At 39.2% G+C, this 27,840-nt stretch overlaps 3 protein-coding genes across 4 annotated transcripts in view; 1 reads left to right on the plus strand and 2 right to left on the minus strand.

Moving 5' to 3' along the window:
- Nucleotides 1-608: 608 nt before the first annotated feature.
- Nucleotides 609-27,840, minus strand: part of CXADR (CXADR Ig-like cell adhesion molecule) — a 105,289-nt gene continuing 78,057 nt past the window's right edge. Inside the window, exon 8 of one of the 2 annotated variants that reach the window (XM_050782175.1) lies at nt 609-997. In XM_050782175.1, the coding sequence (XP_050638132.1) occupies nt 923-997 (75 nt within the window). In that variant the 3' untranslated portion in view covers nt 609-922. Of the gene's footprint in view, nt 998-26,924; nt 27,697-27,840 lie in introns of those variants that run through there. The other variant, XM_050782176.1, reaches the window with a different exon arrangement.
- Nucleotides 6,395-8,812, minus strand: LOC126949624 (basic proline-rich protein-like). Its single transcript, XM_050782180.1, has one exon. The coding sequence runs from the start codon at nt 8,289-8,291 to the stop codon at nt 7,722-7,724; it is 570 nt and encodes a 189-aa protein (XP_050638137.1). The 5' UTR covers nt 8,292-8,812; the 3' UTR covers nt 6,395-7,721.
- On the plus strand, nt 7,543-27,182 carry BTG3 (BTG anti-proliferation factor 3). The gene is made up of 5 exons (XM_050782178.1): nt 7,543-7,789; nt 11,355-11,537; nt 15,872-16,009; nt 22,036-22,243; nt 26,501-27,182. Exons 2-5 carry the CDS (start codon nt 11,365-11,367, stop codon nt 26,738-26,740), a joined length of 759 nt encoding a protein of 252 aa, XP_050638135.1. The 5' UTR covers nt 7,543-7,789; nt 11,355-11,364; the 3' UTR covers nt 26,741-27,182.

Raw genomic sequence — 27,840 nt, forward strand, 5'->3', positions numbered from 1 at the left:
GTAATTTGTTTTCTTAATAAAAGCATGCTTTATGTTGTTCACTAGGGGATTTATGTTTTAAAACCTATTTATCATCATGCCTGTAAGAAAATGCTATTGAATGAAGGTTGTTGTGATGGTTGATTTTACGTGTCAACTTCGCTAAGCTACGGTGCCCACATCCAGATTGCTAGATGTGAATGTGCTTAATATTTATACTCAGTTGACTTTAAGTAAAGGAGATTACCCTGAATAATGTGGGTGGATATCAATCAGTTGAACACTTTAAGAGCAAAAACTGAGGTTTCTTGGAGAAGAAATTCTGCCTCAAAACCATAACATAAAAATCTTGCCAGTGGATTTTGGGTTTAAGACTATAACTTCAACTCTTGCCTGAGTTTCCAGCCTGCCAGCTTGCCCTATAGATTTCGAACTTGCTAACTCCCACAACTGCATGAGCCAATTGTTTAAAGTAAATCTCTCCTCTCTGTCTTTTTTAAAAAATTATTTGTTTATTTTCTCTCTGTGCCTCCTATTGGTTCTGACTCCAGAGGACCCTGATTCATGCAGTTGTATTTCAAGCAGTTATTTTATTTTATTTTTTACAATATTTCTGAACCTCTTCTTAATTGAATACAGGCATATCTAGTTTTATGGCCCTTCACCTAATTGGAACTTGCAGATACTGCATGTTTTTTCACAAATTGAAGATTTTGACAACCTTGTGTGAAGCAAGTGTATGAGCATCATTTTTCCAACAGCTTGTGATCACTTTGTGTCGCTGTGTCACATTTTGGTAATTCTCACAATATTTCAAACTTTTTCAAAATTAGTATCTCTGTTACGGTAATTTGTGATCAGTGATCTTTGATGTTACTATTTTGATTGTTATGAGGTGCCATGAAACGCACCCATATAAGGCAGTTAACTTCATAGATAAATGTCACATATGTTCTGACTGCTCCACCGACCTTGGCCATTCCACTGTCTCTCTCCCTCTCCTTGGGCTTCTCCATTTCTGAAACACAACAACATTGAAATTAGGCCAATTAATAACCCTACAATGGTCTCCAAATGAAAAAAAAGAGTCACACATCTCTCATTTTAAATCAAGAGATAGAGATGATTAAGTTTAGTGCAGATGACAGGCTGAAAGGTAGGGCTCTTGTACCAACCAGTCAGCCAAGTTGTGAATACAAAAAAAAATTCTTGAAGGAAATTAAAAGTGCTGCTCCAGGGAATACACGAATGATAAGATAGCATGATATTGCTGATATGGAGAAAGTTTTAGTTTCTGGATAGAAGATCAAACCAGCCACAACATTCCCTTAAGCCAAAGCCTAATCTGGAGCAAGCCCCTAACTCTCTTCAATTCTACCAAGGCTGAGAGAGGTGAGGCAGCTGCAGATGAAAAGTTGGAAGCTATCAGAGGTTGGTCCGTGAGGTTTATGGAAAAAAGCCATCTCCATAACATAAAAGTGCAAGGCGAAGCAGCAAATGCTGATAGAGAAACTGAAGCAATTTATCCAGAAGATCTAGCTAAGAACATGGTTGAAGGTGACTACACTAAACAGCACATTTTCAATGGAGACAAAGCAATCTTATAATGGAAGCCATCTAGGCCTTCATAACTAGAGAGAAGTCAATGCCTAGCTTCAGATCTTCAAAGTATAGCCTGGCGCTCTCTCTCTTTTTTTTTTTTTAAACAGAGCCTTGCTCTGTCACCCAGGTTGCCAGACTAGAGTACAATGGTGCCACCTTGGCTCACTGAAACCTCTGCCTCCCAGGCTCAAGCGATTCTCCTGCCTCAGTCTCCTGTGTAGCTGGGATTACAGGCGTGCACCACCACACCCAGCTACTTTTTGTATTTTAATTCTGTATTTTGTATTTTGTATTTTTAGTAGAGATGGGGTTTCGCCATATTGGCCATGAACTCCTATTGGTCTTGAACTTCTGGTCTTGGACTCCTAGAACGCCATGTGGGTCTTGAACTCCTGGTTTTAAGTGCTCCACCTACCTCGACTTTCCAAAGTGTTGGGATTACAGGCTTGAGCCATTGCGCCCAGCCTGGCTGACTCTCTTAATAGGGGATAATGCAGCTGGTGACTTTAAGTTGAAGTCAGTGGTCATTTACCATTCTGAAAACCCTAGGGCCCTTAAGAATTATGCCAAATCTTCTCTGCTTATGTTCTAGAAATAAAACAACAAAGCCTAGATGACAGCACATCTGTTTACAGCATGGTTTACTGAATATTTTAAGCCTACTTAAAATAAGCCTACTTAAGTGACTTATTGCTCAGAAAAAAATATTCCTCTTAAAATATTACTGCTCATTGACAATTTACCTAGTCACCCAAGGGCTCTGATGGATATCTACAAGGAGATTAATGTTGTTCCATGCCCTCTAACACAACATCCATTGTGCAGCCCATGGATCAAGGGATAATTTAGAATTTCAAGTCTTATTATTTAAGAAATACAATCATGGCCGGGAGCGGTGGCTCATGCTTGTAATCCTAGCACTTTGTGAGGCCGAGGCGGGCACAGCACGAGGTCAGGAGTTCGAGACCAGCCTGACTAACATGGTGAAACCCTGTCTCTACTAAACTACAAAAATTAGCAGCGTGTGGTGGTGTGTGCCTGTAATCCCAGTTACTCGGGAGGTTGAGGCCAGAGAATTGCTTTAATCAGGAGGCGGAGGTTGCAGTGAGCCAAGACTGCATCACTGCACTCCAGTCTGGGCGACAGAGCAAGATTCCATCTCAAAACAAACAAACAAAAAGAAATAAAAAGAAGAGAAAAAGAAAAGAAAAATAACTATATTTATAAGGCTATAGCTGCCATAGGCAGTCATTTCTCTGATGGCTCTGAGCGAAGTAAATTGAAAACCTATGGAAAGGATTTACTATTGTAGATGCCATTAGAAACATTCGCAATTCATAGGAGAAAGTTAAAATGTCAACATTAACAGAAGTTTGGAAGAAGCTGATTCCAACCATCATGAATGACTTTGAGAGATTCAAGAATTCAGTGGAGGAAGTAACTGCAGATGGGGTAGAAATAGCAAGAGAATTAGAATTAGAAGTGGACCCTGAAGATGTGGCTGAATTGGTGTAATTTAATGATAAAATGTGAATGAATGGGGAGTGTCTCCTGTTGCCCAGCCTGAAGTGCAGTCGTGTGATCATGGCTTACTGCAGCCTTTGACTCTTTGGACTCAAGCGATCCCTCCCAAGTTTCTGGGATTACAGATGTGAGCCACGGTGCCTGGCTACAAAATGGTGTTTTGAGATAGAATCTACTCTTAGTGAAGATGCTGTGAACATTGTTGAAATGACAACATAGAATTTAGAATATTACATAAACTTAGGATAAAGCAGCAGCAGGGTTTGAGAAGATGGACTCCCATTTTGAAAGAAGTTCTACTGTGAGTAAAATGCTACCAAACAACGTCGCAAGTTACCAGAGAAATCTTTCATGAAAAGAAGAGTCAATCAATGGAGCAAACTTCATTACTGTCTTTTTTTTAAATTGCTGCAGCCACCCCAACCTTCATCAGCCGCCACACTGATTAGTTAGCAGTCACCAACATCGAGGCAAGACCTCCACCAGCGGAGAGGTTAGGACTCCCTGCAGGCTCAGATGATCATTAGCATTTTTAGCAATAAAATATTTTTTAATTAAGCACTTTTTAGACACAATGCTACTGCACACTTAATAGACTACAAATAGTGTAAACATAACTTTAATATGCAGTTGAAATAAAAAAGTGTGTGACTTGCATTATTGCAATATTCACTTAATTATGGTGGTTTGGAACTGAACTCGCAATATCTCTGAGGTATGCCTGAATACCTATATTCTTATTACATTCTTAATTTTGTTGTACTAAAATAAAGATAGGAGTTGTGCTTGCTTTGGCAGCACATATACTAAAATAAAGATAGGAGTTTATGCATTACTCACTAATAAAAGTCAGTTTCTCTGCTGGCATGGACAATAACAGAGTATTGCCAAACAACGACGACGACGACGACAACAACAACAACAACAACAACAACAATGGCACCTCACCTGCCAACAACAACAACAACAACAACAACAACAATGGCACCTCACCTGCCAACAACAACAACAACAACAACAACAACAATGGCACCTCACCTGCCAAGCAGGGAAATTTTACACCAGGGATTTCCAATATGAAGCTCTACCTAAGCATAGAGTGTTTAGACCACTCAAGTGTCATAAGTTATACATCACCCTAACCTAGTTCACATAAATCCTAACCAATTATCAAACAATAATATGAAAAGTTTGATCAAAACATTTTCTTCTGAAAAAGATGAGCCAAGTTTGAGGCCTCTTTGAGGTAGGGAGGAGAGTTTCTACAGTTAAAACACAACTCAAAATAGGAGGTTGGTGTGCCCAGTTTCCATTGCCTCATTCATCAAGAGAGTTTGTGTTTTGACTTTTGGAAGTCAGTTTTATTGCATGATGTAATGGAGAAAATAATGAAGATAGCAAATTTTCTTTATGCTTATATTTTAACCACTGCTGCTTTATGGATATTTAAGAAGCTAACGCAAGAGAAGTAGATTTAGTTTATTTTAATTTAGTTACATGGCTAAATCCGGGACATTTTTGAAGAAATGTGTTGAAGTGTTCTTCAAATTATAGTCTTGGATCCTACTTGTTGGACCTCCAAAGGCCCCAGAAGGCTGCACACACTTTTCCTTGATGTTACATAGCGTAATGTAACATATGCTATGTAATGTAACATCCTCTATGTTACATATCAGTTTCTGTACATAGCTAACGCAACTAACATAACACAAAATCCTCCATGTCCATTATAAAAGTGACTGTTTTGGTGGATCACGAGGTCAGGAGATAGAGACCATCCTAGCTAACACAGTGAAACCCCATCTCTACTAAAAATACAAAAAATTAGCTGGGCATGGTGGTTGGTGCCTGTAGTCCCAGCTGCTCTGGAGCCTGAGGCAGGAAAATGGCGTGAACCTCGGAGGTGGAGCTTGCAGTGAGCCAAGATCGCACCACTGCACTCCAGCCTGGATGACAGAGCGAGACTGTGTCTCAAAAAAAAAAAAAAAAAAAAAAAAGGTGTTTTGTATTCAGATTCAAACTTGACAAGTGAATTGAGAAGATGGTACCCAAGACTGTTTTTTTTCTTTTCTTTTCTTTTAAACAAGAGAAATTTCTCACAGTTTGGAGGTGGGGAAGTTAAAGATCAAGGTGCCAGCAGATCCGGTGTCTGGTGAAGGTATGCTTCCTGGTTTGCTGACTTCTGCTTGTATCCTCACTTGGCAAGAGAGCAGAGAGAGTGATCATCTCTCTCATGCTTCCACTTATAAGGGCACTAATCCCATTCATGAAGGTTCCACCCTCAGGACCTAAGTATCTCCCAAGGGCCCCACCTCCAAATACCATCACATTGGGGATTTATTCTCCAACATATGAACATTGTGAGGGACACAAACATTTAGTTCATAGCAGCTCTCCTCTTCCAGTCCCATAAAGAGGAGGGCTTTGCCCTGCCAGACCAATTCATTTGTGATTTTGTGATTCCATCTCAGAAGGAAAGAGAGCTGGGGCAAAGAATCTGAAGCACACAAGGGTAGATCAAGTTTTGAAAGAGACATAAAAACAAATACTGTGTGTGCAAGAGAAGTGGATGAGAGAAAAACTGTTTAAGATATATTGTTTGCTATGTGTCTATTTCACAGTGTTCAGCTGTGAGAAATTTTTTTCTTTTTTTACACAGAGTCTTGCTCTGTCACCCAGGCTGGAGTGCCATGATGTCATCATAGCTCACTGCAGCCTCAATTTCCTGGGCTCAGGTGATCCTCTCACCCCAGTCTCAAGAGTATCTGAGACTACAGCAGCGTGTCACCACATCTGGCTAATTTGTGTATTTTTTGTAGAGATTGGGTTTCACGGTGTTGGCCAGGTTGGTCTTGAACTCCTGGGCTCAAGTGATCCTCTCTCCTTGATCCCCCAAAGTGCTGGGATTACAGGCATAAGCTACAGTGCCCAGCTTGAGAATTTTTTAAAAGTCATTTTGAAATCGGGTTTCAGGTTCTTGCCAGTGTTTTTTGAATATGGTACTGCTCTAAGACTGGAAAATGTGGACCATAGATTTATAAATACTACACAAAATACTAATCCTAAACTATAGAAATTTCTGGACAAATTTTGAGTAATGTGGGTGGTTACCTAGCTATTTTATGAAACTGCAGAATTAAAGGTCTTTATGTGTAAAAATAACCTTATCAGCTTATGATTTTAAAATAAAAACACCTTCACACCTCCTAGAAGACTCCAAGGTGTAAATATCCTCTTTAAATGTACCAGTAAGTAGACTTAGTCCTAGAACAGTGTAATTTTTTTTTTCTACAAATAAAGTTTATTGTACTGTTTGGGGGATGGTATATTTATTGCTGCTAAAAAATTATTTTGAATTGCTAATAGGCTACAATAACAAACATCAGTAATAAAAATTCAAAACATTCATACAACTGAGCTGAAAACACGCTCCCAGGCCTAGTGGGCAGTAAGGAATCTGGCCAATATATGTATAACTTGAACATTCAGTTCTCAAGTAATTTACAACGTGTTTTAGCCCTCTTTTAAAAATCACAATAAAAAGGTAGGAATATCTTGTATTCCTCCCGCCAGTTGGACGTATGAAAGTGCTTTCCCAAAAACTAAGACCATGGTGCTAACTCAATATAAAAGGTTGACAAAAATGTTCCTTCTTTTCTTCAGAAAGTTAATGTTCCCTCTCCATATTTGTATTTGCTCAAAGATGAAGGTTTCCATCTGGGAAGTCCTTGAGTAGAGTGGCTCAGAAATAGAAAGCCTGGACTCTCAAGGCTTCATTCCTTTAGCCAACATCCTTGGAACCTCTCCTTTGTGCAAAACACAGTGGCCGGTGCCAGGGCAGCACACAAGCGTCCACAGGAGGCAGTCCCTGCTGTGACCGGCCAGGGAAGGGCCCAACTAGGAGTGCCAACAACCGCCTAAAATACGGCAGGGCGGCTGCACGGTGAACGCGCGTGTAATTAACTACAGCAAGAAGGATGAGGATCTGTCCATAAATGCAAAGTCCCCCTTCCCGTCGAGTCCGTGCCCCCGGGTCTAGAGAGCTGGGTCTAGCACTCTCCATCCGGCCCTGAGGGTGTCAAGTGCAGCGTGGAGAGACCTGAGGGGGAAACAAAAGGCCGAGACAGCCGAAAGGACCCAGCCCGCGCGACCCCCCGAAGGCGCTGACGCACGTAGGGCGGCCGGGCGGGGGTTCCACAGGCCCTCAGCGCCGCTCTTTGCCGGGGAGGGAAGCCCGCGGTGCTACGGACCGCGCCGTCGCGGTCGAGGATCTGCGCCTGGCTCATGACAGGGCGAGGGTGTGTCGCCTCCGGTGCGGCTAGGCCCGGGGCTCAGGGGCGGCCTCGCGGCGAAGCCCCGCCCCCGGCACCGCCCCTCAGGCGCGCGAGCCGATCCCGCGCGGCGCCAACCCTTTCCCGGGTCATCGCCCCTCCCCTCTTCCGGGCCGCGAGCCCCCTGCGCGCCGCTTTGGGGCTGAGCTCGCTCGTGTGCGCGCTCGCCCGCCCGCCAGTCCTCTCAACGCGCGCTTGGCCGCCCGACGACGCGGGAGCCGCACGCGCCGGACGAGGCTCGCTGCGCTCCCTGTTGCCGAGCGCGGGCCCGTTGAGGCGGAGCCCTCAGTTCCCGGCCAGGACACGGTCTGGGCCGCCGAATCTCCGGCCGGAGAGCGGCGGCGGCAGCGGCGGTGAGGAGACCGGGCCGGGGAAAGGCAGACATGGCGGGGCTGTGGGTATCGGGGGAGGGTGGTCCCGGCGCCCCTGCGGCCACGTCGAAGGCTCGCTGGCGGGCGGCGCACCGGGGACAGGGGAGGGGCAGGGGATGGAACCAGGTTGCATGGGCTCCCGCTCGGCGCCAGAGCAGGGTTGCGGGCCGCGAGGGCGGCCCGCGAGGCTTTCCGCGGGACCCTCGGCGGGCGCCTGAGGAAAAAGACGCCGCCTCAAGGCTCCTGCCACGTTTCCACAGCGCGTTATCTTCCGCCTCCGGGTGGGCGACAGCCCCGCCGCTTCCCACCTTCTGCCCACCCCCTTCGCGTCGGTGGGTTTGCTGGAGCCCCGCTTGTTTGCTGGAGCGTCGCGCCTCCGGGAAGCCGGGTCCTCGAACCCTGGGCCCGCCGCCGGGGACAGCGGAGCCGCGGGCCGGCGGGGCGGGCGCACCCTGGCGAGGATGTTGTCGGGGAGGCTGGGCATTGGGCGCCAGGGCCCTTCCCCTTGAACTTGGGGAAAACCGGGATTGCAGAAGTTGGGCGCAGCTCAAGGCGGTTCTTTCAAGAGTGGGTGGAGATGTGTGATGCCTCCTCACCTACCTCTCTTAAAACCCCGGCGGGAGAGCCTAGCAGCAGCTTTCGATGGCTTCCAAAAGTCCAACTCCTGGCCCCTTGGAAAATTATCTCCCCTCTTCGTGGTTTGGAGCCGGCTTTGTGGCGCCGCCGAGGCCGGGCAGGGGCTCCTCTCCCCACGGGCCAGTCTTCTCGCGCCCTCCACCTTGGGAACGTGTATCAGGAGAAAAATGTGTTCCTAGAAACGTTTGCGATTAGCTTTTCGTTACAAGGGAGGGAAAAGTACAAAGTTATAAACTCCTGCGAGGCCGAGCTTCATTCCTTTTGGGTTTTATCCACGCAGCCGTGAGCAGAGGAGCCTTGTGGAACAAAGTAGAACTTGAGGAGCAGCCGCCGCGGTGACGAGGTCCCAGGATGACGTCACCGTGCGATATTTAAAATGGGAGCCTTTTGCTCTGAGTGTGGGTGGAGGACGCCTACTCACTCAAGACGCCTCAGGTCTTCTTGGCCCTGCTTGCCTCTGGTGGTTCTCTCCCTGACTGTAACTCTCCCGCTTTCACCTTTTGGTGCTCCTAGAATATTGGTGGGAGTGGGCTTCTTTTTCAGCTGTTCCAGCCATCATTTCTTCAAACGGGGAAAACAAAGTCCAAATGAGTCATCTTGTGTTACAACCAAAAGCAACCACTAAGTGGTTCTTTCCTTCGTATTTTTTTTTATATGAAGCAGAGCAAACAAAAATGCAGAACTCAGATATATGGCACATAGTTGGCAAATGTAATGAATGAGGAGAATGATCTAGTTAAAGATTCAGTAAATTTCTTTAGTGTGGTTCCTTGTTTGCTTTGCTGGAGTGGAGGCTAATGTAGTTCCATCAGCAAAACTTTCTTCCCAACCCGTATGTTAAATTGCCTTGGGGTTTCTTTTCCATCGTATGGTGGTGGAATATAAATGTAGCTTTATAAAGTGGAAATGGCTCACATTTTTCAGGAGGAGGCTGCACAGCAGTCGTGGTGAGCTGGGGTTATGGGGTTATGTGTACTTGCACACTCGTGTGTGGACCCATGCCCAGTGCCTGGTAGCTGGCTGTAGAAGGTGAATTTGTCATTCTAGGGTTCTGGAAGGAAGATCTGTGCCTTCCCCTCCAGGATCAGGCTATCTGTGGCTGCCAGCACACCTCTCAGATAACTGTAGAATTTATTTCACAGTGAGGTTCCTTGTTTGAATTTGCACTTGGAGTAAAGGAGTCACATTCTGAAGAGAGACTTGAGCAGTTTGAGAAAAGAAAGCTAACAATCAGCTTTATTTTTTTTTGAAATGTGGGAACACAGACTACTGCTAGGTTAGTCGTTTTTATGCTAAACATAGCAGAGGCTGTATGTCTTTAATACGTAATTGGCTCCCTAAAAAGGTGATGTTGCTTACTGAATGCAGCATCTTAATAACTCCAGGTTACAGCAGCCAGATGAATGAGCTCACTGAGTAGAGACAGAACATACATCAAAACAATCTTAGGACAAGGGTTTGCCTTTAAGGATAAATCAATGGTAAATCAGATATACCATTTTTAAAGTCCTTTGAGGCAATCCAAAATGTAGCTAAATCTCTGATTATTTTTTTAGTTTGTTTTTCTGTGGGTGACTTGAATTTCCATTTCTTAAATATGTCCTGATAGAGCCACTATTTTCTGTGTCTCTTAACTTCTGGATAAATGTGTCTCTCCCTGAAAGAGTACTTACGGAAAGTCAATGCTGAAATTTTTTATGTATAACACTTTTGAGGTTTAATTTATATACCAGGCAATTCACCCATTTAAAATGTATAGTTCAGTGGTTTTAGTGTATTCACAAAGTTGTACAACCATTACTATAGTGAAATTTAGTATATATTTTTATCACCCCACAAAGTAACTCTGTACTTATTAGCAATGCTCCTTTTCTCGTCATCCCACTTACCCCTAGGCCACTAATCTGTTTTCTGTCTATATAGATTTGATTATTCTGGATATTTCAGATCAATGGAATCGTACAATATGTGGTCATTTGTGACTGACTGCTTTCCCTTAGTTTGATGTATTCAAGGTGCATCCATGTTGCAGCTTATATTAGTACTCATTCCTTTTAATTGCTGAATAATATTCCATTACATGTGTATACCGCAGTGTTTGTCCATTCTTTAGTTTGTAAACATAGTAGATTGTTTTTACTTTTTAGCTATTATGAATACTGCTGTGGGCATTTCTGTATTCAAGGTTCACCCATATTGTAGCTTGTATTAGTACTCATTCCTTTTCATTGCTGAGTAATATTCCATACATGTGTGTACCACAGTATTTATCCATTCCTTAGTTGGTAGGCATATTGCTTGTTTTCACTTTTTAGTTATTATGAATACTGCTATGGGCATTTCTGTACAAGATTTTGGTGTGGACATGTGTTTTCATTTCTCTTGGGCAAATAGTTAGAAGTAGAATTGACCGCGTCATATGATAACTCTATGTTTAACCTTTTTAGGAACTGCCGAACTTTTCTGTTATAAAACGACTCTACAGTTCTAGATTTTAAAGTAGACTTTTTTTATGTTTTAAAGTTCAAATCATTTCACAGAATGTTAAACTTAGATTATCGCAGCTAAATATTGACACACAGTAAAATCTGTGTTGTTGTATCATTTATTATAGTGCTTTTCTTTTACTGATAGATCTGGTTTTATTCTAGCCAACAGGAGTAATGTGCTCTGTTTATGGAACTTCTCCATGAAGCTAAGTTATAAGATTTTTAAGTAGTATTTTATAATAAGGCCTTTATGGCATAAAGATAAGTAGATTGTTCTCTACTCCAGATATAAGCCAAAGAAATACAAGATAAAATTGGAAGGAGGAGAAGGGGAGAGCTGTAAAGGAGGTATATCTTACAGAGCTTCATCTTCCCAGTTTTTTTATTTTGGTTTTTTGAGAAAACATGTTTTATCTTTGCAGGGAAAAAAAAATGAAGAACGAAATTGCTGCCGTTGTCTTCTTTTTCACAAGGCTAGTTCGAAAACATGATAAGTTGAAAAAAGAGGCAGTTGAGAGGTTTGCTGAGAAATTGACCCTAATACTTCAAGAAAAATATAAAAATCACTGGTATCCAGAAAAACCATCGAAAGGACAGGCCTACAGGTAAAGGATTAGATTGGATTAAGCAGAGGCTGATCAACCCCTGAGGTGGGTTCAAGGCCAGATGCACACCCTTCGGTGTGCAGACCATGTCTACAGGTGTTTCATCTGCAAGATATAGAACTCTGGGGTGTTTGTATATTTTCTCCTTACTCATTTTAAAACAAGTATTTGTTAGTGGAGTGGTGGAGTCCCATTGCCTGGACACAGGGGGCCAATGCTATGGGGTCATAGGAGTTAGTCTTTTGTGGTTATAGCCTGGCTCGCAACAGTGCATTTCTGTTTATCACATGTACTTAGGGATTTTCACAATTCTAGAGGACCCCTAATAACACATTAATGGGCATGGTAGGAGTTGAAAGAAGTGAATCTTGTATCTAAAAGTAAATTACATGATCTATGCTCTTTGAAAAAAAAGTTTTATGGAAAAAGGAAACTTAAGATTATTAAGACACCTGATACGTTGTTAATACAAGAATAATCTCATTTATATATTTGTGGTAGAAGCCAGTGTAACTATTTTCTAGATGAATGTAACTCACCTGTGATCCACGACTAGTAAATGCTGGCTCTGGGATTTGCTTTTTTGAGGGCTTTTTTTGTGTGTGTGGTATTGTTTTTGCTCTGTCACCCAGTCTAGAGTGCATTGGTATTAACCATAGCTCACTGCAGCCTCAAACTCCTGGGCTTAAGCAGTCCTACTGCCTCAGACTCCCAAGTAGCTAGGATTATAGACATTCGCCAACACACCAGGCTAATTGAAAAAAAAAAAAAAAAAATTTTTTTTGTAGAGATGGGATCTCGCTATGTTACCCAGGTGAGTCTCAAACTCCTGGCCTCACGCGATCGTCTGCCTTTGCCTCCCAGAATGTTAGGATTACAGGCGTGAGTCACCATGCCTGGCCAGAGTTCTGGGATTTGAACTCAGGTCTACATGACCCCATATTTTCATGGGCTTTCTGCACACCGCAGTGCTACCACTGTTTTGGCACTGAGAAGGAAGATAATTCTCACTTGCAGCTGTCTTTTGTACTCTGCTTTATAAGGTACATTTATAGCTTAAAGTAAAGAAGAGCAGACTCCTATAAAACATGCCCTGGCATGCTCACTCTAGTATTTATGTGACTGCTCAGGAACCTCAGCTGAGAATGTTCTGCTAAACTCAGCTGTCAAACACTGTCCCATTTGTGGATGTGGCCACAAGAAATAAAAGTGGAGCAGTGACTATAGTGATAACTACAGAAATTCTCTTTTATTTGTTTATATTGATGTCCCCAAAGTTTCCTACACAAATCAACACTTTGTGCTTTGATGTCAGAAGGACTTCCTTTCTGCCACTGAGCTCTTGCAAGTACAGGACTATTCAAGGAGTCTAGAAAGGAGGCAAACATATTTGCTAATTTCTCATGTACTGAAAATCAAGTGAGCTTGTGTTCTATTGCCAATAAGAGAATCAAAATAGAATATTTTCCTTTTCGGCCGGGCGCGGTGGCTCAAGCCTGTAATCCCAGCACTTTGGGAAGCCGAGACGGGCGGATCACGAGGTCAGGAGATCGAGACCATCCTGGCTAACACGGTGAAACCCCGTCTCTACTAAAAAAATACAAAAAACTAGCCGGGCGAGGTGGCGGGCGCCTGTAGTCCCAGCTACTCGGGAGGCTGAGGCAGGAGAATGGCGCAAACCCGGGAGGCGGAGCTTGCAGTGAGCTGAGATCCGGCCACTGCACTCCAGCCTGGGCGACAGAGCGAGACTCCATCTCAAAAAAAAAAAAAAAAAAAAATTTTCCTTTTCATTTTAAATCCAAAGAGGTTTCCAGTAAATTGGAAAATGTGAATTAAAATAGAAATGTGCATGCTGACACAGGCTCAAGTCATTTTTTATCTTATCACTTGATTCTCTTAATTTTTTTCTGTGTATTTTCATTTCTGATAGAGTGAACAGCTTTTGTAAGTTAGAACTGCTGAGGCTTTTTACTTCGATTTAATTGACATTGGATGAAGGCTTTTTGGAAGTGCCAAGCCACCATACTATTACTGAAAAAGGAGGCACTGTCAAGTAAATACTTAAAGGTCAAGCTGTACAATTTCATTTCCATTAATTCTAAAAACTTGAGGAAAAAAACTGAAACAAGATTAAATTGGCATGTGATCAGAATTATCATTACTGAGTCATTTTAAAGCTGTATTTGAAGTAGAAAACTCTAAAGACTTAATAGTGGGTTGTTACTATTATAAAAATGAATGGAATATAAGATTAACCAAGTTAGTGGAAACTTCAGTCCATAGACTAGGTGGGGACTCTTCAGTCCATAGAGTAGCTGGAGTGTTCTTTCTCTTACAAAATGTAAGTTGAAATTGTTTTGCTGCGATATAAATAAGATACTTATGGAGAGCATTTTGGCAATATTATCAAGATCTGTAAAAATAGTCATACCTTTTGAACAATAAGTCTCCTAAGAATCTATTCTAGAAGTATAATTAGAAATGCAGACAAACGTATGAATATGGATGTTTCTTACACTTTGTAATTGCAAAAATTGGAAAGAACTAAACTGTCAACATTAAGTAAATGAGAATATTTTTACGCAACTTTTAAAATTTTGTTTTCGAAGAGTAGTTAATGGGTAAGTAGTATGTAGAGTGAAAAAAACAGTACAAAATATGTAAGGTATGCAGATTTTGTTGAAGCATAGTTTCTGTTTAAGCATCTATATTTATATATAATTTGTAAGCTTAGAGCCTGTTATCACCTTCATTGTAGATAAGAAAAACACATCTAAGATACATCTTTTTATCCTTAACCGCTTTTGGTCCCAGAGCACGTGGGATCTTTCGAATTACCCTATATAATATTAGAATCTATACCATAAGACCATGTTTTTAAAAGGACTAAGCAGTATTTTACATACTAGAAAATAATTTTTCTCACTTCTCCTTTGTTATATAGTTAATGGTGATGCTAAGATAGGTACGTATAAACAGAGTTGAGTATTAGGGAAATAACTTGCTCTTTGGAGTCTAGTGGCCTTCATTTGAACCCTAGATTCATCACTTACTAGCTGTAAATTTTGGGGAAGTTACTCAAACTCTCTCTGCCTCCCTTTTTCTTTATGCTGAGGAAAAAAAGTAACTCACAGGATGATCATGAGAATTAAGAGTTAATACATGCAAAGCATTTAGGAAATTGTCCATTGCATAATGAATTTTAAAAAAGCGTTTTTATTAATATTATGTAGAAACACGTATTCCTAGTTATTCTATTGAGAAATTTCATTTTTTAAATAGAAATTAAAACCAACTAATAATTTAACTTTTACAAAAACTTTAAATAGCGCATGTAGTCTTTATATCATTATGTTTTACAGTATAATTACTATTTATCAATTAACTTGTATTTCCGTGTTTTATAGTTTCAGGTCTGAGGAAGAGATACAGTGACTTAACTAAGCTCACCTGAGAAATACTAGGATTAGTGCTGAAATCCAAATTCTCTTGATTGATTCTTGATTGTAGGCAGTAAATACTTTTCCTTCATAGGCCCTATTTCCCTACTTAATCAGAATGCTTATTTAACATTCAACAGAATGCATATTTTTTGTATTTACTCTAAGCCACCTTGAAATATTCCATTAGGTAGGTGTGGTATAATAGGTTAAAAAAAGATGAGACAGAGGCTTTATTGGTTTAGAAATTTTCCTCACTTAATTTTGACAGCTATTTAAATAAAAGTCCTTGGGTAAATAGAAGTTAAATGAAATAAGCCAATAACATGTTAGGTATTTTAATCATTAGTATGTGATATGAATGAATCTGTGTCCTTCACTTATCCCGTATATAGAACAGTTATAGGTAAAGCAAGGGTGTCATCTTACCACTTTATTATCTGAGATATAAAAGCAAGTTAATGACAGATCAGAACTTGTCATAAGCATTTCCAAATATCATCTGAAACATTAGATGAGGCCTTTTGTTAGAGATTTTTTTGTATAGGAACTTGGCCTATAGAAACTGTTGTCTTCAGAGTTCTTAAATTTCATGCAACTTTCATACTCCTTGCTCATTTAATGTACATGGGTGGTCAAGTCTCTGGGTAGACTGAGGTAGACGCAGTACTAGTGATTTTCTTGGGCTCACATAGGTGCCATCTTTTTTTCAGGCTGCCTCTGTGTCTGTAGTTCACATTTATTATCTGTTTAGGATAGATATGCTCCTAGGTTCTCTACCAGGGTATTTTTTATTACTATTTTATTAGTCACCTTGGCAAATATGAATAGATGTTAACGGCGTTTATGATTAAATTCATTTAAATCCATTAATATAACTCCACTTTGTTGTAGATGTATTCGTGTCAATAAATTTCAGAGAGTTGATCCTGATGTCCTGAAAGCCTGTGAAAACAGCTGCATCTTGTATAGTGACCTGGGCTTGCCAAAGGAGCTCACTCTCTGGGTGGACCCATGTGAGGTGTGCTGTCGGTGAGTTCTCAAGTTTGGACGCTGAACTGATGACCATGCTGGAACTAATTTTATGACATGCTGTCATGTACAACCTGCCTGTGTATCTTTATGGCCAGGAGCTGGTGGTTTAACTCTCTCAGATGTAAATTTTATGAAATACTTTTCTGGAGGTGATGTTGAAGGACTGGTTACATTCCTGCTTTACAGCTGAAAAAAGAAACTGATTAGGCAGGGGTTTTCTAGTAGTGCTTTGCCAAGAAGCTTATTATGGACCAAGAAGTAGACACCTTGATTCTGCGAGGTGTCTATTATCTTTAATTGGTGGTGCACTTGTCTGTTTATCTTCAAATTAAGAAGCTAATTCCAGATAATACTGGGTAACCACTTTTGGTTTGTTTCTGTTTCTGTTTATTCTCCCTCTCTCCTCTTTTCTTTGGAGTGGAGTTTCACTCTTATGGCTCAGGCTGGAGCTCAATGGTGCATTTTCGGCTGTCTGCAACCTCTGCCTGCTGGGTTCAAGCGATTCTCCTGCCTCAGCCCCCCGAGTAGCTGGAATTACAGGTGCCCACCACTGTGTCTGGCTAATTTTTAAAATATTTTTAGTAGAGATGGTGTTTCACTATGTTGGCCAGGCTGGTCTCAAACTCCTGACCTCGTGATCCACCCGCCTCGGCCTCCCAAAGTGTTGGGATTACAGGTGTGAGCCACTGCTCCTGGCCTCCCCTTTTTGGTTATGTAAGTGACTGAGTGATAACTTTCATGGTTTTATTTTCATAATGGAAGTTATTTTTCTCATCTCCTAATGAATAGAGTTGTGAAAGATCAGTGCTAGGTATGAAATATTTTTGAATTCCACTCACTCAAAAGCCATTCTTTGTGGACCGGGCACTCAGTTGTGGGGTTTTCAAAAATGAAAGCAACATTCTGCTTTTAGGTAGTTCAGTTTGAAATTAAGGAGAAGAAAAGTAAGCAAATTACATTGATCTGATTTGTGCTATAACAGAAATGTGTACAAAATGCAGTGGTAGGTTGCACCAAGTAGAAGGTTACTGCATCTGGTGAGGAGACTACTGAGTAGGTGATACTTGAGCTGGGAGGTGAAGGATGAGCCATGGTTGACCAGGTGACAAGGTGGGAAGGATGTTCTAAGTAGCAGGAAGAAGATGAACAGAGGCATAGAACTCCTGCAAGAATTTTCCTGTGGCTCTACCTTTAGGTTGTTTCTATTTGGTTTTGAGGCACAATTCACCTGACCACCTGCCCTCTTAACTGATTGTAGTAAAGCTGCTTTTTGAAGGAACCCTAACTATGTACTCCCAAGGTGGTCACAGACTGACCTGATTCCAACAACGAAGGTGGAGGTGAAGACATGAGAACTGAATTACATGGTTATTCTTCCATTAACTTTTGTCAGGACCACTGCTTGAGGTTACTACCTGATTTGCCAGTGGTTGGTGTAAGTTTACTGCTTTGGGAAACCAGGTGTAGGTGGTAGAGGTTTGTGATAAACATTCTCCAATACTTCTTTCTCGGGTAGAATAGGGGAGCAAGCCATCTCAGATTTAGGTCTGAGAAAATAAACATTTTTAGATTCTGGGACTAATTAAGGACTTGCTTTAGGCTAGAGTTGGAAAACTTTGGCCATTGAACCTGTGCAAAAGACATCCATTTATAAGAAATAGCTGTCAAAAAGCTACTATATTGAATTGTTTACTTTTTAATTTGACCTGCACTTAGATCCTAGTTGACTCTTATTTAACACACAGTTTTTTAAGTTAGTTGTGTGGTTTCTTAACCCATGAAATATGAGAAGCAGCATTTGAAAGAGGGTTGATCAGTCAGATGCTACCAAAAGATGTCATATGATCTTACATAGAGACAAAAATGAAAAAGCTAAAAAATCAGCACAATTATGTTATCACACAATCAAAAGTTTATGTTCAATATAATGATCCTAAACCATCAGGGAAAAGTTTATGTCCAAGGATGTTTAACAAGTTGCATAATTATACAAACATTTTGGACCTATGTATTTAAAATGCTTAAAATAAGTCTCAGTACCTGAACATAAACACTTTAGTTATACAGACATTCTACTTCAGTAGCCATTTCATTACTTGATGATGCCTGGCAGGAAAAAACTACTACTTTGCTTTCATCTTATTAATCGAAGAAAACCTTTGCATTCAGTAGACTTCTATTTTGCCAAACATTGGCTCTGATGTGATTTTTTTCACAGCTAATAGAAATCACCTGTGAATGTCAGGTGTTCATTCAATAACAGAACCCCAAAAAGAAAGACGTATTAGCAGTTGAGTAGAGGTGGTTGATATAAGTTAACAGAGGAAAAAGAGACTTTGAGAAGTGTTTTTTCACCAAAACTGGAAAGACGGATATTTCGAAAATTAAAGCTTGATCTAGCAAGTATACAGTTGATCAAATATCTGAGAATCTTTAAAAATAGTAACTCATTGGCATACTAGAGACTAAGATTGTTTAAAAAAATTGAGATGCACTCAACATTCTTCATAGTCTTCACTTACTCTATCTGACAGAATACAATGTTGCAAGAGTACAAAGAATGCCATATAGTTAGAAAGATTATCACTTAGTGATACAGAATAGAAATAAATCTTGCCTATGATGAGAAGTTCTGAGAGTAGATGCCAACTTCATTATCTACTCAACATATTTTACAACTCTTTTTTTTTTTTGGGGTGATTTCTGCCATCCTTTTTTTCCCCCTGCAATACAGAGTGTTAGATACTATTGATTGTTTCAAAATAACTAAATTAGCCTTGATATTTTACCAGTGATCATTGAAAAATGGAAAGTTTAAAAGTTGTCCAGGTGTTACTAATTATCCTAAGGGCTTGACTGCACATTGTAATGTTATAGTAGTATAGTCAGCAGCTTCTCTTACCATGAAGAGAGAGCCCTCATACCAAAATAGTTCAAAGGGAAAAATGCAGAACCAAATTGGGTGTCAAAGAAATCTGAGCTAATAATGCTGATCCTTCAATCATTAGATATTTGCCCTTGGTTGAGGTTTCTATTTCTACAAAGGCAGGAATTTTTCTCAAATTTCTTGCCTTTCCGTTTTTGATTTTTGATTCCATTAATGGGCAAAACTGAAGATAGGCCTAAGCCATTGTTATATTACTGTCATTAACACATGAATTAACCCTTGATTGTCTTGAAATTTGTTGAATCTTTCAACCGTGGAGAGGACATGGAGTAAATGTGTATTGCTAAAACCTTATGCTAAGTAAACTTGAAATTAGAGAACACAGATTTTATGTTGTGAGGAACTCAGTTGTTTAGGAATTTTGTTTGTTTGTTTTGTTTTGTTTTAGAGAGAGGGTCTTGCTCTGTTTTCCAGGCTAGAATGTGGTGGCATGATCATAGCTCACTGTAATTGTGAACTCCTGGGCTCAAGCAATCCTCCTGTCTTGACCCCACAAAGTGTTGGGATTACACGTGTAAGCTACCATGTCCAGCTTCTGTTTAGGCGTTTTATACTATGAAGAGTCACCAGCCATAGATCAGCCACTATCTAGCCAGCTCCAGCTTCCTCATCCGGCATATAGGAAACTAAGGCCTAGGGAAATTAAGTGACTTGCTTCTGGTGACCAGAGCTAGTTAGTGGCAGAGCCACAATGAGAAATTAGTCTAATGCCCTTTCCACCATCCCGTAGCAACTTTTTTTTTTTTTTTTTGAGACGGAGTCTTGCTCTGTTGCCCAGGCTGGAGTGCAGTGGTGCAATCTCAGCTCACTGCAATCTCCGCCTCCGACATTCAAGCAATTCTCCTGCCTCAGCCTCCCGAGTAGCTGGGATTACAGGTGCATACCACCAGGCCCGGCTAATTTTTTGTATTTTTAGTAGAGATGGGGTTTCACCATGTTGGCCAGGCTGGCCTCGAACTCCTGACCTCATGATCTGCCCACCTTGGCCTCCCAGAGTGCTGGGATTACAGGCCTGAGCCACTGCACCCGGCCCCTGTAGCAACTGTTATGAGGTAAACTGAAAAAGAATAGAAAAGCGAAGTTATGTACTATATTTAAGCAGTATTTATAGTTTCATTTGGCCTATAGGAATGGAAGACAGCATACCTATCTGCAGAAATAGAACTCATCTATCTGTGTGATCTATGAGACTACTTGATTTCCACATAAATTTCCTTTTCTTTTTAAATTGAGAGACAGGGTCTCGCCATGTTGCCCAGACTGGTCTCAAATTCCTGGGCTCAAGTAGTCTGTCCACTTAGGCTTCCTGAAGTACTGGGATTACAGGCGTAAGCCACTGCACCCAGCCTCATGTACGTTTTCAAAGGCTTTATAGCAGTTTATCATAGATAACCATTCTGATTCAGAAATAATTTGAGACAAGTGCTGTCTTGAAATGAATTAACATCAGCGAACTATTTTTATTGAATCAAAAGCTTGACATTATTTCTTAGAGTTACTTATTTTTATCTTTTTTCGAATTTAGAATCACTTTAATTGCATTTCTAACTTTAATTATGTGTTTTGTAAGAACTACTTAACAATGTCCTTTGTCCTGATGCTAGAAATTGTTTCATAATGTTGACATTGTGCAATCTATTTAAATAGATTTGTGGGTTTCTCCTATGTCCACTGAGTAAAAACTCTTGGTTTTACTTGAGTTTATTACACTGTTTTCCTACATATCAGAATTTTTTTTTTTTAAGTAACCAGCAGTGTAGGTTACATATTTTGACAACTTAAAAAAAAAAATCAAAAATCTTGAAAAATGTTTTGGAAGAATAACAAGACTTTTTCGTCTTACCTTAAAAAAAAATTAAGATGAGAGGTGAATAGTTATCCTAGAAGACTCTGAAGTAAGCAATATAATTTAAGTTAAACCTCTATATTCTTCAGCAACAATCTTTTTTCTTTCATCTCAATAACTGCCTCAGTTCTCATTTTTGTGAGTATAAGATACGAAACACAGGCCCCCTTTTTTATTTAATTAGGGTTAAAGTCAGTTTTATAGGAAATTTCTAGTTGATCTATGACTTAAATTGCTAGGATGTATGTTACATTTATAAGTACAACTGGGGCTGGGCTTGGTAGCTCATGCCTGTAATCCCAGCACTTTGGGAGGCTGAGGTAGGTGGATCACCTGAGTCAGGAGTTCAAGACCAGCCTGGCCAACATGACGAAACCTCATCTCTACTAAAAATACAAAAATTAGCAGGGCGTGGTGGTGGGCACCTGTAATCCCAGCTACTCAGGAGGCTGAGGCAGGAGAATCACTTGAACCCAGGAGGTGGAGGTTGCAGTGGGCTGAGATCACGCCCGTTGCACTCCAGCCTGGGCAACAGAGCAAGACCTGTTCCCCCCGCAAAAAAAAAAAAAAAAAAAAAAAAAAGTCAGTGGCGCATGCCTGTAATTCTAGCACTTTGGTTGGCTGAGGTGGGTGTATTTCTTGAGCCTAGGAGTTCAGGACCAGCCTCAGCAACATGGTGAAACCCTATCTCTAAAAATGTATATAAATTAGCTGGGCATGGTGGTACACTCCTATAGTCCCAGCCTCTTGGGAGGTTTGAGGTGAGAGGATCAATCACCTGAGCCCAGGAGGTAGAGGCTGCAGTGAACTGTGATTGTGCCACTGCACTCCCGCCTGGGCAACAGAGTGAAACCCATCTCAAAAAAATAAAAATACATCAGAATGTTTTATTGTGTAACCAATTTCATTGGTACATACAAAAATGCAATCAAAACAGTGGACTTTTTTAATGTTTTAAACAATGTTTTTTTAGGAATTAGTAGAAAAGAAAGAAAAGGAAAGAAAATGGGGTTACTTTTATGAATACTTAGATAGAACAGAAGTAGAAAACTGGTTTGCTTGCTGGCATTGAGCTGTATTAGGATATTAAATGTGTAGGCTTAAGTTCTCTGATGATTCCTTCTTTGCCTTGGATTGATGGCATGTCCAGTCTCTTTAATTGTTTTTATGGACATTTTTTGCTTTGCTGATGTGACTTCAAGATTTATAAGTTTTTAATTTTATTCTTAGGTATGGAGAGAAAAACAATGCATTCATTGTTGCCAGCTTTGAAAACGAAGATGAGAACAAGGATGAGATCTCCAGGAAAGTTACTAGGGCCCTTGATAAGGTTACCTCTGATTATCATTCAGGATCCTCTTCTTCAGATGAAGAAACAAGTAAGGAAATGGAAGTGAAACCCAATTCGGTGACTGCAGCTGCAAGTCCTGTGTACCAGGTAACCATGAAACAGCTCAGTTTTAAAGGCATGTGCAGGGATTGCCAGGACCTTTCAGGTAGTCCTGCTTGGCATTGCCCAAGGTTTCTGATTTGAGATTCTGGATAATGGTTCTTGCCTTCCCTGATGCTGAGGGAAAGCTGTTTCTCTGGCACGTAAATAGGCATCCTCAGTCATTTTATCAAAGGTCAGCTTCACTATACAATAATTAAGATAAATTTATTTCAGAAAAATTGGCAAAAAGTAGAAAATTCATGATGGTAAAACATTCCTGATATTTTAAAATTTCTTATTCAAAAGTTACCACTTATTTTTTGTAGTATGTAACACTTTGTTTTATACCTCTGGGTTTAACTTACTATCCTCTCCCTTTCCACGATTAAAGAGAAACCTCTCTAATTTTATTATGTTATAATTAATATTTTACTCAAGCCCAAAACATTGTCTCCCATTTTGCTTTCCTAGTTGAAAAGTCATACAGCTAGTGTGCCTGCACTTGCAGATCCATTCACTTATTTACTACTTTTATCTGCATACCAAAGAACATTTAATGGACTTTAAAAAATCGTTGACCCAACAGCATTCTTCAACAGGAAAGATATTTTAAAGTAAGAACAATTAAAAGAGATTTTTTGAGTTGAGCCTTATTCTGTACATGTACTTATTATTAGTTTTTAAAGGTACCTATTTTTACTTATTTGCTTTCATTAAATGTAGTGAAACATACAGGTTTATGGTAAGGTTGAGCTGAAAATGAAAATTTAGACCTAATAAGTAAGAAGCAGAATATTGGAGTTTTTAGTATGATAAACTAAACTTTTAAATTCAGCATACATTTACATAATGAACATTATTTCAGTGTAACTTAATTTTTGGTTTCTCATTTTTTTCTCAGTTGAATTCTTCTTCCTAGACTTGAGGGGAAGATTAGTTCTGAAGATTATCATAATTTAGGGATATATGTATATGTGTATGTATATGTATATATTATAACATGCACCTGGTTTTATGAAACTTCAAACAGTACAAGACAGTATAATAGTGAGAAGTCCTCTTTCTCCTCAGCCACCATTCCTATGCACTTCCACAGAGGCATTCGTTACCAGGTTTTTTTTTCCCCCCAGTATCCTTCCAGAGAGATTCCCTATATAAATAAATAAACATAGTATTTGTACTTCAGGATCATTTTTAAAATCCTTGCCATAAATATTTGAGACATTTTTTTTCTCTGTGTGATGGATTATATATTGCAAATTACCTATATTGAATTTTCTGGAATTCATCCAAAGTGTGGCAATTTTACCTTAGAATTTTATTTGTTGTTACTCAAGCGAGAATGTAAGTCTTAAATTAAATTGATTGCTGCTAACTTTTTACAAGGAAATTTACCTTTAATTTTTAGGATTTCTTTTAAAATTAAATTGCATTTATTTTCCTCATGTTGAAAGACTATTAGGATAACAGAAAGGTATGGAAATTGAGGTGTCTCTTCCGTGCTTTTTAAGGAAAACATTTCTACTTGGCATAATACTCATTAGCAAAACATTTTATAATGGAGAAACACTACTACTGTGAGTCCTTGCATGAAAGCTAGTGCAAATGGCCCACTTTCATTTTTTTTTCTTTCTAGTATTTTTATCTTGAATCTGGCATTGCCACAAGCTTTAAAAAAGTTTTATCAAGTAAGGACAAAAAAATTTCTAGCTTGGAATTTTTGTTCTCTAGTGTTTTCTAAAAGGCATCCCAAGAGAGGGGTCTCCACAAATTAAGAAATGAAGATTGTGTCAGTTCTCCTGAAATAGATCTGTAGATCCAATTGAGTATCAACGAACACCTTAAAAGGTTTTTTCTAGAAAGTGACAAATTGATTCAAAATTTTTAAAAACAAGGATCAGTTGGAGGGCTCACACTAATTCAGAGGTATTATATATTCATCAAGACAGTGTGGTAATGGTTTAAAAATATACAAATATATTGATGGCACAGGATAGAGTCCAGAAGTAGACCCACATACATACAGTTGGTTTTTTTTTTTCCCCTTTTAACAAAAGTGCCAAAGCAATTCAATGGGGAAAGTCTTCAAGAAACAACTGGATGATCTGCATGGGGGAAAAAAAGAACCTAACTTAGCTGACACCATACACAAAAATACTGATTTGAGATAGATCGTGTACCTAGACATAAAAGATAAATCTCTGACACTTTTAGAAGAAAACATAGGGAAATATAATCTTTATTTTGTGATAGGCAAAGATTTCTTCTAGAGGGTCACAAAAAGAAAGTAATAAGGGAAAAAAATGGATAAACTGGACTTCAAAATTAATCTTTTTGCTTATCAAAGAAACCATTAAGAAAATGGGCAAACCATAGACTAGGACAAAATATTCTCATTATATATATCTGCAAAGGACTTATTTCCAGAATATACTTTAAAAAAAAATCGCTCACAAATCACTAGTAAAAGGTAAAAGACTCAATAAAAAATAATGGGCATATCCTGCTGTAATCTCAAAAAAAGGGCAGGGGGAGCAAAAGATGTGAATAAACACTTTACAAAAGGAGTTATGTGAATGGCCTCATTTATCATCAGAGGAACGTAAATTAAATCCATATGAAACACTAGTTCTTCCAGAACTGCTCAATTTAAAAGTCTGACAGCGTGAAATGTTAGCAAGGATGTGAAGCAGCTAGATTCATAAACTTGGTGGCAGTGTAAAATGGTACCACCAGTTCAAACAACTGGCAATTTTTAACATTAAATGTGTATCTCTTCTATTACTCAGCAGTTCCACTCGTAGGCATTAAATATTTACCAAAAGAAACAAAAATATGCCTATAAAGCCTTATATTAGAATTTACTGTGCTGTTATTCATTGCAGCATTGTTTTGTTTATTGCGTATCATTGTTTTTTTAATAGTAAGAGACTGAAAGCAGCCTCAATGTCCCATTAATAGGAGATCATTTAATTTATAGTCATTGCTGTACTATCTAGCTGTAGAATAATGAGACAGGTCTTTATGTATTGATCTTTCTGAAATGTATTATTATCAAATGTAAAAGCAGGATGCAATCCAGTATACATATATATTTTTAAAATGTGTATAGATGTGGATAGAATATCTCTAAAGGTATATTTAAAATAATGTTGTCAGTTGCCCCTGAGAAGGATTAAGATAAAGAAGATAAAGGGTGAGATAAAAAAAGAGGGACTTTCTACAGTTTACCCTTTTGTACCTTTTGAATTTTCTATCATGAATGCAATGCTATACAGAATATAATTTTTCAAAAAAATCCTATACTTAGAAAAGCAGATTAGAGATCAGCGAAATCAGAATTTTAAGAAGATGCAGCATTCTGAGCAGAGAGGTCTAAAACTGCTGGTATGAACACTTTGAATAAATGTGAACCTAATGTGCCCACCTGATTTATGGGATAATCTAAAACTATTATTCCCAAATACTAAACTGGCTACATCAGAATCACCTGGGGAGCTTTGTCAAAATACCTGGCCTCTAGTTCTGAGATTTATTTATTGTTCATTAGACCGCTGCTGGGGCATGAACATTTTGTGTTTATCTTTTTTTTTTTTTTAACTTTTATTTTAGGTTTAGGGGTACACATGAAGGTTTGTTACATAGGTAAACATGTGTCACAGGGATTTATTGTACATATTATTTCATCCCCAGGTATGCAGCCCAGTACTCAAGTTACCTTTTCTGCTCCTTTTCCTTCTCCTACCCTCCCCTCTCAAATAGACCCCAGTGTCTATTGTTTCCGTCTTTGTGTTCATAAGTTCTTATCATTACCTCCCACTTATAAGTGAGAACATGCGGTAGTTGATTTTCTGTTTCTGCATTAGTTTGCTAAGGATAATGGCCTCCAGCTCCAATGTTTTGTGTTTAAAAGCTTCCAAGTGACTCCTGGCTTAGCCAGCTGTGGAAACCACTGGACTAAAACAAGTATGTCCTTCCAAACTTCCATTTGTTCCATGTTTTGGTCTTTTCTGGTTGAAGTTGTTTAGGAAGTACTATGTTTGAGTTTATTCATTACTTTATGCATTCAGAAAACATTGGTCACCTGTTATACATTATACGCCTATTACACGTGAGGCTTTTTAACGTATTTAGACCTGACAATAGGAATGTCACTTAGATGTGCTCTTAGGGTTGTGGGTAACTTTGTCTTTAATAAGAAATCTGGAACATAGATGATGAATTTTTCCTTTGTATTAACTTAATGTGTTCTCTTCCTTACAGATTTCAGAACTTATATTTCCACCTCTTCCAATGTGGCATCCTTTGCCCAGAAAAAAGCCAGGAATGTATCGAGGGAATGGCCATCAGAATCACTATCCTCCTCCTGTTCCATTTGGTTATCCAAATCAGGGAAGGAAAAATAAACCATATCGCCCAATTCCAGTGACATGGGTACCTCCTCCTGGAATGCATTGTGACCGGAATCACTGGATTAATCCTCACATGTTAGCACCTCACTAACTTCTTTTTTGATTGTGTTGGTGTCATGTTGAGAAAAAGGTAGAATAAACCTTACTACACATTAAAAGTTAAAAGTTCTTACTAATAGTAGTGAAGTTAGATGGGCCAAACCATCAAACTTATTTTTATAGAAGTTATTGAGAATAATCTTTCTTAAAAAATATATGCACTTTAGATATATTGATATAGTTTGAGAAACTTTATTAAAGTTAGTCAAGTGCCTAAGTTTTTAATATTGGACTTGAGTATTTATATATTGTGCATCAACTCTGTTGGATACGAGAACACTGTAGAAGTGGACGATCTGTTCTAGCACCTTTGAGCATTTACTTTATGGAGCGTATGTAAGTTATTTATACACAAGGAAATCTATTTTATGTCGTTGTTTAAAAGAATTGTGTGAAATCATGTAGTTGCAAATAAAAAATAGTTTGAGGCATGACAACGCGTGTTTCTGTTGTGTCCATAAAAAAGGGAAAAAGAACAGAGGGGTATTTCCCTTCAGTGTATTTAACTAAAGAGCAAAAACATTAAACAGAACATAAGAATTTTTAAATTTCCTTTGAAAAATCAACTGTTTATTAACCATACTTTTTCTAAAAGACCACATATCAAAATATGCATATCAAAAGTTAAAAATTTGTTAGTGGTAGCTATTGAAAATACAATAAAACATCTTTTAACTATCAGTGTCACTATACATAGGGTTTTTTTAAACCAAGAATTTGGCTTGTACTAATTTTAACATGACATCTGACTTACACGTCTGATGCCATTGCATAAAGTGGATGTGTTCTCACAGCTGTTCTGATCTCTGCCTTGTGCTTTTTTGGAAAAACATTTAAGTCTTTACTAGAGGCCTAAAATAAAGTCAAATAATACAATACTTCAGATTCTTCAGTAGTCCTTCATATTTATACAACTGTAATTCCATCAGTCTTGTAAGGGTACTCGAACTACAAAAAGAAAAAGAGGTACTTCTATAAGAGTTTTGATTTTTCTCCAAAGGTAAATTTTTAAAAACTAAGATCAGCAGTACTTTTTCCATCACCTTCATCTTTAAATTTGCAGTCTTAAATTATTTCTTACCAGAAAAATCA

This window comes from Macaca thibetana, chromosome 3, assembly GCF_024542745.1.
Source record: "Macaca thibetana thibetana isolate TM-01 chromosome 3, ASM2454274v1, whole genome shotgun sequence".
NCBI lineage: Eukaryota > Metazoa > Chordata > Mammalia > Primates > Cercopithecidae > Macaca > Macaca thibetana.